The sequence below is a fragment of the Trachymyrmex septentrionalis genome, unplaced genomic scaffold, assembly GCF_001594115.1.
Source record: "Trachymyrmex septentrionalis isolate Tsep2-gDNA-1 unplaced genomic scaffold, Tsep1.0 scaffold11, whole genome shotgun sequence".
Taxonomy (NCBI): domain Eukaryota; kingdom Metazoa; phylum Arthropoda; class Insecta; order Hymenoptera; family Formicidae; genus Trachymyrmex; species Trachymyrmex septentrionalis.
The window spans coordinates 1,796,258-1,809,329 of record NW_017304228.1 but is presented as its reverse complement, the minus strand read 5'-3'; the positions used below and the strand labels follow the sequence as shown (position 1 = coordinate 1,809,329).

The following is a 13,072-nucleotide window of genomic DNA, read 5'->3' as shown; positions in this document are numbered from 1 at the left end:
AGCCAAGATGACACGTGCGAGCGAATCTATTTATAATATGATAAATTATCAAAGTGAATTGAAATATCACTAATGGCAAATTTAATTATCTTACTGATTCGATGGGTTGGTAAGCGGGCAAGGACAAATCTGGCAAGCGATATTCCTTGAAGGATCACCATAGTATCCCGGAGGACACGGTGGTTCATCCCTGTAACATTGGCCAAGCCATGGTCCGCTTTCGCGTCTCAGATAACCAGGTGCACAATGCTCGCAAGATAGACCAGTGTATCCTTGAAGATAATTCAGATGATAACACAAATAGAACTTTGTTACACAAATACTTGATCATTCAAGAAATACGTACCTGTAGGACACTGACATTCTTCGACGAAGGTCGCGGATCCTAGGCCAGTATTTCGCGTATCAGCGGTATCCATAATGATATTAGTGAGACGAACGTCTAGTTGCGGAGAGTCCTCGTATTTCACTCTGCAACATATTGAACGTATTAAAAAAAATTATTCTAACATCTTTTATGACCAAGATTCTGGACTCAATGCCTACTTTATTAGAATGTTGTCAACGTTTGCCAACGTCATCATGATTTCCTCCCTGGAAGCTAGGACTTCGCTTCTTCCTTGTTGCTTGTACCAATCACCATAGAAGAACCTGACCGATCTCTCGTTCTCGTAATCTGGTGTTGGCTCCTTACCTTTGTGCACTAAGATGTAATTGTTGCCACTTAAGATGACGGAAGGGGCGTAGTTCGGCGTGCCGTTACCGCTGTAGCGAATTGAGTATCTTAGGTAGCCACCGTAGGACTTTAATTGACTGCCATGATAGTTCTCCGGTAGCGCGAAGTAGGGAACGTTGTAGACATTTAAATCATTACTGAAAGACTCCAACAGCTGAACGCCGTCCCGGGCAAGTGGGCGGATCTGGGATATCTGATTGCTAATATCACCGTGGATTCTAATTGTCGGAACGGTCTCAACCGACACAATCTTGTAGCGGTCGAACGGCGGCGGAATCTGATAAGTGAAGAGATCGGCGCTGCGGCATTCGGTGGCGACGCCGAAGCAGAAGCATGAGATACATTCTTCAGCAGTCTTCGCTTCGGAATTGAATTTGCCTTTAGGGCAGACATTGCCGTCTTCCTTCACGACAACAATGGCATCCGGCACGGCGAAGACGAAGCCTCCGACGTTCAACGCCTCACACGAGTACGCACCTTGGTCCTCTATCTGTATGTCTGGACATGTTAGTGTACCCGTTCCGTTGGTAGACACGGTTGTGCATTTCGCGGGGATATGTCCCCAATTGAGACGCCAATTGATTTCCGGTATCGGAACACCGATTGCTGTACAAGTGAGGACCAACATGTCGCCCGGCATGAGGACGACCATCGGCGGTGGAGGTTTCACGATGTAAACGGGAGCTGAAAGGAAAAGAAATCATATATAGATTTAATTTAATATTCATTAAGTAAACTATCCGTAGAATGATAGCAGATTGATTGCAACTTTGATTTAAAAAATGCAGTAGATTCGGTACCATCTTGTATTCTGTTGGCACAGCCTGTAAACATAACTTGACGGCAAATTGGCAGCAGAAATCGAACAGAATCTATCAAATGCAGATTTTGTTTGCTTTGTGCTGTCAATTTTATGGCATTCTATCGTTAGCATTTAACAAATTCTGCATCAAATTTGTAACTTTCCTGCTAGCAACATTTATCAGATGATTTGTAAAATCTGTTCAAGCAGACTTGGGTTGCATTTTGTTATTCGTTACAAGAATTGAAAATTTATAGTATATAACGTGAACTATAAATTTTCGGTAGTGAATAACTCGTAGTGAATAATAGAACGCAGTCTTAGCTGACTGCTGGACAGTGGCCAACAATAGTGATATTTCACAGTATTGTTAATTATCAGTGAGGCAGAAGATCCTTTCATAATAGAAAACATAAAATTTAAATGTAACTTCCAGACGTAACGTCAAAATAGTAAAATGTTTTAAAAATGTAATGTAAAATGTACGATAAATAATAATTTCGACTATTTCTTGAACTATTTATATAACTATTTAACGAAGATTGTCAGACGATCTGAAACAAAATATTCATGTTTGGCGCTCATGAAATTCCCATCGTTACTGACAGCATCCAACTTCGTCGCTGCCGTCCAAGCAGTCGCGCTCCATGTCGCAGTGGTAGCTTTTCGGGATGCACTGTTTATTGCTGCTGCAGGCGAACTCGTTGTAACGGCACGGAGATCCCGGGGGAGACGGCGCGCAGTTCTCCTCGTCGCTGTTGTCCGCGCAGTCCTTGTCGCCGTCGCAACGCCACAACTTGCTGACGCACTGCTTATTATTGCAGCGAAACTCGTTGGGCTCACATCCGTGCGGACCTGTCGAATCGGACATACGAAGCGTTCTTGTGAAATTTTCACCATAAAGTATGAATGCCGAATATATCCAGCTTTTCGCTGATGCCTATCATACTTACTGCACCGCATCTCGTCGGATCCATCGGTGCAATCGAATTTACCATCGCAAACGTACGATTTGGGAATACAGTCGCCGTTGCTGCAGGTAGCTTGATCGTACTGGCACACTTGTGGTGGTCTGGTGGCCGGTTGCTCAACTGCATGTAATCAATTTGATATTACGCGATCTTCAATCATTAAAACGCGAATTTCAAATTTATTAAGGTAACTGGCTTATTATGGCTTATTGTTAGTACTCAATATGGCTTACTTGTTATTTATAGCTAGTTATACATCTTTATAGAAATTTACTGAAACGTATAGTGATTAATAACTTATTTTGAGTATTAATTACTCATTTTAAGTAGAGAGTACTTTTTAATACTCAAAATAACTAATTTCTATAGAATAAGATTTAACTATTATTAGAACTCTCATTCTAATTAACTTAAACTTATTTTAAGATTTAACTATCCATGCCTTTACAGAAGTCCAATTTAGTACTAGTCAATTTAACATTAGAAGTTGCTTATTTTTAGTATTAAAAGCACGGAAATAGTTCAGTATTTTTAAATGCTTAGTTAAATCTTCACTGCACCTTAAACATTGAAAATATTATTTCTTATTTTCAATTAATGTTTAAAAATGTTTTCAATGTTGGATTCAGTAAAAATCGTGATTTGCTTAAGTAAGCTATAGTAGGTAAAGTTATTAGTGTTTTTCGTGATTGTGTCTCATCGCAAATAAATTCTTCGACCATAGCTGTAAATCAGAGAGGAATAATAATGAACGTACATTTCTCAACAGTAAGAACGACGGTTACTTGACGACCGGAGGTGGACGGTGGGTAACCCAAGGCTTCGCAGATGTAAGTTCCAGCGTGCTCAAGTTGAATGTTGGGTATCTCCAGGCGACCATTGATGTCTCGGCTGCCGGGCGGCAGAGGAAGGCCGTTGCCGCGAATCCAACGTACTCTGGCACGTAGAAGACCCTCGTCACGACATTGGAACACGACCTCGCGACCTGGTCGGAACGGTTTTACATGATATAAATTCTGTTCAAGTTTTGAGAGATTGCACCTTTACGGATCATTACGCTCGCGGTACGTCAAATGTCCCGTCAGTAAGTGATCGGTAGGCAAATGGATTTCCCCGTTTCTTAAATTGAGACAATACTGACAACGTGTTAGTTCAATTCACGTGCAACACTTTAGTTTTTTAAATCATGTTATTCAAAACGCTACTTATATAGAGCAAAAAATTTATATAAGGCATTATTAGCAAAAAATTTTATATAAGGCATTCGGCATAATAAAATTGAGATTTTTTTTTTTAAAGAAAAGTTAGTGTCAAAAGAGTTTTTATTATAAATAAAATAAATAAGTATATGAAAATCAGGATTAGACACTGGTAGTAGAAGATTTTATACATTATAATTTTAATCAAAATTTGTATTCTCGTTCAAATTTTGAACGACATTAACTATCATGCATGATTAAAATTTGCAAGCATGGCTTCAAATGATATTACTAATGAAATTTTTGGTTATTGATTTAATTATATAAAAATTGCATTTTTTACAAATAAATATGATTTTAATATGATTGCACAATATGTGTATATCAGTGAAACAAAACGTCAGACTTTAAAATATATTTAATGTTATAATTAGAAAATTTATTGGAAGTTTTAAAGATCGATTCTGTTGCTTATTTTGCCCCAAGAAAAGTTTGCAACAGAAAATCTCATAAAAAGCAAGATACATATATAAACATAATGTACAGACACTTGTATATCATAACTGAAATACATATTTCAAATCTTGCACATCTAATAATTTATGAAGATTATTTTAGCTCACAGCGTGATTTATAGCTTATATTTTTTGAAAAGTCTTACCTATTTTCGCCGGATCTGGCCAAGGTAAGAAAAAAATAACAAACATATTCATTAATTAATTTTATTTTGGAATACCCTAATTCGACATTAATAATAAGCAATGCAGCACTTGTTGCTTATTATTAATGTCTATTATTTTGTGTGTTAATTTTTCGAATTTAATTAAATAATTAAGATATTCAATTATTGACTACTTTAGTTAGATGATATAACTACGCAAAAATTGAAATGCAACAAATGCATATACAACATTTCATCAAATCTATACATGGTAATAAGAACAGAATACTTACTTTCTTTAATCACTTGTTCACTGGGATACGTCTTCAGTCTAAGGTCAGATGTTCCATCGGTATCTGTACACGAATAGAAATAACAAGTTAACAATAAATAATAATAAAAACATTCATTTATTAATGATTAATAAATATATGTACAGAATAAACGTTAAATTATCAATTTTGTTAATTCGAGACTTTTATCCGGCACCTTTCTGCATTTTTTAAAATGCAGAAATGTAATCTTATATTTTAGTTCAGTTATTAATTTTTTTTTAGGAAATATGATACAAAGTGTGATGTCTACTTCTACGATGTACCATTACAAAAATCGAGAGAGCTCACAGTACTCCTCGTATGATTTATCATAAAATAGATATTTGTTATTTTCAGATTAAAAGTGTGTATATTATCGGGTAAAGGCGGAACTGCAATTTAAATGATGGAAATACAATACAGACTCATTTGCTTGTATCCCATCCGCTGAAAAACGGGAATAATAAATACCTTTTAGTGTTACATAAAACATTACAGTATTACGTTACAGTAGATATTATGTTACAGTGTCATGGATATTTACAAGGTATTATTGATTAGCGCATGGCGTGTTATCGGCCAGTCGTGCGGTCCCCTTTCCCGAAGGCGGCTCCGGATAACTAACTACAGGGGAGACTCACAATTATCATAACTGCAATCCATCTCATCGGTCATATCTCTAGGACAGTCGAGCCTTTTGTTGCACCGCTGATGCAGCGGAATGCAATGACCGTCATTGCACGTCCATTCATGCGCGCTGCACCTACTGTGATTTCTTTGCATCGCTCTATAGTGACAGCCTAACTCGTCGCTATCGTCGTATGGGCAATCAATCCGGCGATCACAACGTTGATGTTGAGGTATACAATCGTTGCTCTTGCACCTCCACTCCTCGTGCGAGCATACCGCTTCACGATCTTTAGTTTCGTCGTTAAATATGTGTCATTATGCTACGTTTTTTTTTTCGCAGAATTGCTTAGATTATCTTGATAGGCAAAAAAGTCAGGAAGTCGCATTGTCAATTATAGTCTTAGCTTACTAATATAAAGTAGTAAATCGAAGTAGACTCTATCGATCTCGTCTAGCTCATTTTACTGCTAATTTAATACGTGATTTATAAGAGAATTGCTGCAGAATTAAATATATATATATACGTCATTGACTCACCGCAATTTTGTTCATCGGACCCATCTCGGCATTCTGGAACTCCGTTACAGATGGAGGATAATGGAACGCATCTTCTATCCGAAATGCACATATATTGATCCGCGGCACATTGACCTGGTGTTGGCTTTGGCGGCTCTAATAAAGCAAAAGTAAATTTATGAGAGAATTTAATTAGATTAAAAGTAAATAGGATTTAAGAAATTAATTAAGGAATAGTGTCGTTTCACAGACTGCAACTTTACATTTATAAATTACTTCGAAGTTACGTATTGTATTAATCTATGTCGGCGATACATTTCTTTTTTTTTTTATTACTTATTGTTAGTTATTTTTTAATTAGTGCGTTATCTTGCTGATTAAGTGATTACTCCTTTATACTCACCGCATTCCTCCGGCTCGTCGGAACCGTCGGAGCACTCGATGAACCCGTTGCATCTCTGATCGGCGCGGATGCAATCTCCATTGGCGCACTGGAATTGGTCCCGAGTGCATCCTAAAATAAGAGCTTGCATTGTACGTTAACGAGACAACCGTGAGTCATTGATCCGTTAAAGAAACGATATAGATGAGACACAAATACATGTAAAATGTCAGCCATGGAGCCATCATATGTCCGTTACAATCTAAACAATGATCTAACGCCGAAATATAAATACGATGAAGGTAAAGATTTTATTACCTAGAAAAGACTGTTAAATATAATCTAGAGCAGAGCTGTCTGACTATTACGAGTTCCTTTTCTCGTTCGTCTCGCCTCTTTTCACCAGCATGTCACCAATTTAGACAGCTTTGGTCTAGAATCTAGATCAAATATATCGGAAATCAGTTCATATAGCACAAAATCGGTGAGCTAATTTAACGTATTTTCGCGAGAGAGAATAACGTGACAATAATAAAAAGTATCATAAATAATATAAATAATTTTTCAGTTATTTATGCTATATGCATTGATTATCATCTACGAACACTTAAATATAATTCATCATTCAATATAACTTTTATAGATTCGAGAGGAAAGACATTTATAATCCCTTAATTTTTATGCATGATTTTGTCAATTTTTATCAGCGATATATTGATGCTGTTAATAAATAGATTGTATATCGACTTTTTAAAGTATTTTTCCTTCTGAAATGTAATGCACAAAAATGTATAGGTAAAATTGTACTTTCCTCATGCTATGCATGCCAAATAGGATGTATGCCAAACGTTCTACCTACGAGAAAAATAAACGATCTAAATTTTACGTCAGGCAGAGATGCACTATTATTTATAAAAATGCGCCGGGTAATATATAAGACTGCGATTATAAATTTTAGAAATATAATCAAGTCTCTACTGGAACAACCTACACATCTTCTATTCAGCTGCTAACACAGATTGGCAGAAAAGAATAGATCTAAGAGAATCTGGTGTTTTCAATGATATTTCAGAATATTATCACGGATAAAAACTTTGATGTTATTCGAAAAAGTAGAACAAAAATTTAAAATAATATAACTTTCCATCTAAAAGAATAAATTCACAAAGAAATGTTATAGTAATTTATTCAAAAAACAATATTAAAAAAATATTTATATATTAAAGACTAAAAATTAATTAAAATCAATTTTCTATTAATAAAGAGGGAAAAAAAAAGAAAGAATAGTAGGACAATAATACTGAAGAATACTGTAAATAATTATTAAAAAGAATCTAGAAAAAATTAATTTTCTTTTCTCTTAAAATTTTTAACGTTATTTACACGATAGTAATGTGAATTCGTAAATATACGAAGAATTATTCGTATGTTGAGACATTGACGTACGAACAACTTCTCCATAGCTACGAAATTACTCAATGAATCGTCGGGGTAAGAATGAAAGCGCGCGAGACTTCGATGCGGGGTGCGTGCGTGTCACCAGATTTTCGAGATCTACAAATAATCTAACCGAAGCAGTACTGTTCGTCGGTAAAGTCGCGGCAATCGTAGAAATGGTCGCAGTGGTGGGTTTCGGGGATGCAAGTGCCGTCGGCGCAAACAAAATCATCCGGAGCACAACTCCTCGGCGTGCTCAGATTTGTCGGCGGCACATCAATATTTGCATCTGTGTCTGGGCTGTAAGCCTTGTTATCCGGATTCACACCGGCTATCACTCCCGGCGTCTCTGGACGCCCCTTCGAGGAGACACTATCCGAGGCGTCTACACCTAGAAGTAACTCAATCTGAGCTGCGGTGTTTCTCGTAGATGTGTCGGAAGATGTATTGGCGACGCGGCCGCAACTGATATACGCCTCGAAAATCTCGAGGAAAAGCCTTCTTCTTGTCCGATGACCGTACGCATAATCAGGACTTAAAGCGAGTCCGGATGTAATAAAATAAACCTGAGACACAAATGGGCGTTTGTGCCTTCATTCATATTCCAAGTATCATCTTCCGGCGGACTCAATCTTAGAAGTAAGATTTATTTAGACTAACGATTTTGAGAGACAAGATTATTGGCGACTTAAGGAGCTCATTAAGTATAATAATCACTTGCTCATTGCGCAAAATACAGTAGAGGTGAGATTAAATTTTATATCTCGTCTACAAAAGTCCTTATTCATTCAATTCATAATAATGACGTAAGGTTATAAATTGAAAGATTAGGTTTGCGTCTTCGAATCGTGCTCGCAATGTCTTTTAAGTCCTGGCTATGAATACGTTCCGAAGGCTACATCGTATTGATACGATGATGAATTAACCAATGAGGGAGAATTCTGTATCCACCTTCTGAATATTTTATCAATAAGGATCATTCCCTCGAACCTAAATTAACGCAGCTCTTTACGAAAGAAGACAACGCAGGAATATCGCGAGTGACGATTCCGCAAATTTAACTTACCTCGATGGCAGTTTATCTCGTCTTCGTCGTGCGGACAATCCGCACGTCCATCGCATACTGCAGTTGGAGGTATGCAGCTGCCATCGCTGCAGATGAAGCTACCCTCGTGGCATTCCTGGCCTGAACTGCCAGTCTCTCCGCTCTCCGCTGCAAAATGGAGCGACACGCGTTTATCAAAGCTGCACTTATTGAATACAAAATTTATTAAATAAACGAAAAAAATTTTTTTTTAACTTTCTAGAGATGCTTTAACTTGACGTCAAAATCTGTAATACAGCTAATGCAGGTCTGTAAGACCCATTTAATTTATGTTAATTAAAAGATCCTAATCTAGAAACCAAAGAATATAAGTTATATAAAATATGACATAATTTGTATAAAAACGAATACTATTTTGATAAGAAAGTATATTTTAATAGAATAATTCAATTTGCATATAAAACAATTGAATTGTTTAACATTTTTCTCAAAAAGATTCATGAACATATATTCAATTATGAATCTTTTTGAAAAAATAGGCCTACCATTAATTCCGGTTAAATATCTTTTTAATGAAAAATCTTAATTAACTCTTAGTACACGATGATTTTCCGGCCTTTTATTACAATGGGTCGTTCAAATATATTAAAATTATCAAGTAATTCTTAAATATACTTTAATATCTTTAGAGAATATTTATAAGCATATTTAAAAAAATTGTATATAAATGTTATAACTAATTATTTGGTGCACCTAATATTTCAAAGAGAAGAAATGTGCAGGACACGAATGACCTAATTATATATACTAAATGTTACACTCCAAGTTACAAAATACACATATATTTTACTTCAAAATGTCGTCATAACAGGGCATAGAGTGTTTTCTGTAATATTTGAATATCGAATAGAACTTTCGGTGAAACAGCAGAAAATATATCTATCCAAAGATATCCTTACGGCAATTTCGTTCGTCACTAGCGTCATGGCAGTCGATATTGTGATCGCAGAAGAAGTTCTTATTGATACAGACGCCATTGTCGCAGGGTAGTTGACCGTCGGGGCATTCTGCAAAAACCAATCAACTCCGTTGAATGACAAATAAAGGCAGGAGGGATACAAACGATACGACGAAGATTCTTTGTACATATAAGTGGTACGAAGCGTCAATGTGCACGTTTGTCTAATAACAATCGTTCGCGAGCGTCTATTCTACTTTCACCAGGTCATTAAGTGCAGAGGTCGCGAAGAATATCCTCGTATGAGCCGGAAAAAAATTACGAACAGCTTCGATGTGTGTGCAGTGCAACCCTCACCCTTGCACGAAGAAATTAGATGCGCGAGGCTGACCAAGTGCCTTCGATAATTATCGATCGATAAAGAGTCCCGCGAGAGGTGCTTCCTTCTGCGATGGATGAAGGGCGATAAAAGTACGCCGGCCTCGTCAAATAAGTATCGTGCACATTGCCGCGTGTCGTATTATCTCAAGAAACACGGAGACGACGACGGCGCGATGCCGCGTGCACGCATCACCTCGGGTGATCAAACTGACCGAGTAAGAAAATTATTTAAACGATAGTTTTCGATCTGTAATTTTCTGCCATTTCGCTAAACCGTATCATAATCTGAGAAATTTATAATAATAATCCTGCGTATAAATGTCGCTTGATTTTATGTTAAACCAGTTTTACTTGAACGTTTTCACGAAAACATGTGGTATTCTTTTTTATATATTAATAAACTAGCTAAACTTAGTTTCTCAAACGTTGGAGAGGACTATCGTGTAAAACATGACATTTGCAAAAGTTCGTGTTATGTCAGTCGCGAGCTTTTACGCGCTGTACGCAACAGCAGAGCGCGGTTTGTGCACGCGTCAGCGCGCGGCGTGGAAAATTGCGGAGACGTAAATAACCGGAGGTAAAAGGGTATCAGAGAAACGTATATATACATATACAATTTGTATACACTCTGATATAAATATATATATATATATATAGATATAGATATGTATATATACAAGTATAGATGCGCAATTCAAAGATCAGGCAACCTGTGCTGAAAATAGACGGATAGATGGTAAATAGACGTACAGATAGACAAGTAGAAAGACAGAAAGAAGAATAGGTAGAGTTAGTTCGATCCCATCCATAATCGATGCAAAATGCATGTCAAGAAGTCAGAGCGCGTAATCAAGATGTATGTTATGTACGCAAGTATGTTATTGAGTATCCAATATTCAAGATCGCAAGGCACAAACAGCTATAAGAACCAAGACACAGTGAAATATAGGAGTGATCAGTAAATGTAAGAAATATGATAAGAATGAATCAGTCGTTTCTTAATCATCATCTTATTCTTTATATCTCATTGTGTCTGACGCTAAAATGTAACAAGATACATATATATATATATAATATAATGCTAAAACATAAAAAGAGAAATCGTTGATTACATATGAGAAGAGACGAATCGAAAGGAATTAATTCGGGAATTCATTTTGAGAAATTACGAATCTTCAAACTCTCTCTCTCTCTCTCTCTCTCTCTCTCTCTCTCTCTCTCTCTCTCTCTCTCTCTGAGAAACGGGATTTGACTTTATTACTGAATTCCTTTATTGTCTGAATTCCTGTGTTCTTATTTCCCTCTTTATTCTATTTTAGCTTATATTTAAAGTGCAGTTTATAATTCCTTCTTCTTTCCATTGAATATTATACGAATAATCATTTCCATTTCATTACTTTAATTAACAACAATATAGAAAACGAATAAATCTCTGATATTCATGTTTAATAAATTATTTTGTAACACTGTTAGCCTCTGAGAGATATAGATACAATGATCACTGATTATAACATCATTCTTAGATCAAGTTTGACTATAGGATGTGGCACATAGATACATGGACAGATTAAAAAGAGTTACTGTTAATAAAAACGATTCGAACGGTATTCAAAATTGAATATTTATTATATATATAAAATATAATTTAGGCTGATTTTATTTTATATGTCCACTTATTTGATTCAAATTGTACTGAGGATGACTCAAATTATTGGGGTCGAAACGTTTACTTACAATTGAACAATACATGTAATTTACACATTAAGAACTAGTGTCGGCTCGTATTGGCAATTACTTTCTTATTCATTTAATTAATAAGTCATTAATAAAGAGAATGAGGAAGAAGTTCGAACACTTCGGAAGCATCTCCCGAGTTTGGCGATTGAGTTTCAAGAATGAAATTCCCTCGAATTGATTTCGATTCATCCATCTTTGACAGGGTGGTCCCGGGGTGACTATGGCAAGTGGGGCCGCGACACGTCGGTATTCGAGTTAATGGTCAGTCAACGTCCGGCTAAAACGTGCTCAAACGGTCGATACAGGGCGACGAAATGAGATTAACAGCTTCCGCGTACGTGTGTACGCGTTCGTGCGCCCGTATTAGTTACACAGCCTCTTAATTGCCAACTTGAACACCGACGTGCGCGCGAGAAGTCGTTCGAACGACTGCACCGTCGCCGTCGTCGCGCCCGTTGCAGTTGCTGTCGCTGCAGTTACAGCTGCAAAGTCCCTGCGTAGCCGTTTATTAACGTTCTGCACAATCGACATTCCGCATAAGGTACGGAGAAGTCGCTCGTATATGACATCCCAGGAACACACCAAGTCGAGAGAAAGTCATAATGACTTTATTTTAACATCCATGAAAGTATCATAATTTTTTGGTTACAAAATTTGATTGTTTATTAAGAATCAAAATAAAGTCATTTTAATTTTTTTGTTGATTTCTGTATGTTTCTTGGAACTGTCTTAGAAAATCGGCTAATCTTAAATAGATTTCGCATGCTGCATTGCTACATCTTTCACCGTCTTGTCTTACCGCGCAAGCAAAACGATGCGAAAGATGGAATACGCAAAGTACCCTTTTACACAAAGTCTGCGATTTTTGTTTCGCGAAAATGCACGCGGGAGTAGAAAAGCCGGTAAAAAAAGTTAACAAACGTGTTAAGATAAAGAAAACGAAATAAAGATTTGAAATAAAAATAAGATCAAGTGTCAGGAAATAAAGGAATGTCGCGGCACTTGATCCTGCATCTATATCAAGTCTTTAAACACTGAAACACACACATCATGAGCACTTTTTTAGTTAACACACGATGAAGTCACGCAAAATTATTTCATGAAATGAATTAGCAATTGCATTCATTCACTGTTAATTCACTAAGAATAATTTAAGTATCATATGCTCATAACAAGAATACCATACGTCGCAGAAAGTATTATGACCCATAATGAAAATGCTGATAGAGAAAAGAGTTTCAGGAAGTCAATCATTTAACTTATTTTTCCCTAGAGCGGAAACATGAAAAGTGATCATTTTTAT

General features: G+C 36.5%; 1 protein-coding gene across 6 annotated transcripts in view; it reads right to left on the bottom strand.

Moving 5' to 3' along the window:
• Positions 1-13,072, bottom strand: part of LOC108749530 (basement membrane-specific heparan sulfate proteoglycan core protein) — a 203,761-nt gene that overhangs the window by 20,703 nt on the left and 169,986 nt on the right. For all 6 annotated transcript variants that reach the window (XM_018488334.1, XM_018488293.1, XM_018488301.1 and 3 more), the window contains 13 exons: positions 9,653-9,760; positions 8,715-8,861; positions 6,233-6,343; positions 5,851-5,985; positions 5,325-5,600; positions 4,663-4,725; positions 4,370-4,384; positions 3,267-3,494; positions 2,492-2,629; positions 2,145-2,393; positions 547-1,420; positions 347-471; positions 95-272 (listed from right to left, as the gene is read on the bottom strand). In XM_018488334.1, the coding sequence (XP_018343836.1) occupies positions 95-272; positions 347-471; positions 547-1,420; positions 2,145-2,393; positions 2,492-2,629; positions 3,267-3,494; positions 4,370-4,384; positions 4,663-4,725; positions 5,325-5,600; positions 5,851-5,985; positions 6,233-6,343; positions 8,715-8,861; positions 9,653-9,760 (2,647 nt within the window). The remainder of the gene's footprint in view (positions 1-94; positions 273-346; positions 472-546; positions 1,421-2,144; positions 2,394-2,491; positions 2,630-3,266; positions 3,495-4,369; positions 4,385-4,662; positions 4,726-5,324; positions 5,601-5,850; positions 5,986-6,232; positions 6,344-8,714; positions 8,862-9,652; positions 9,761-13,072) is intronic.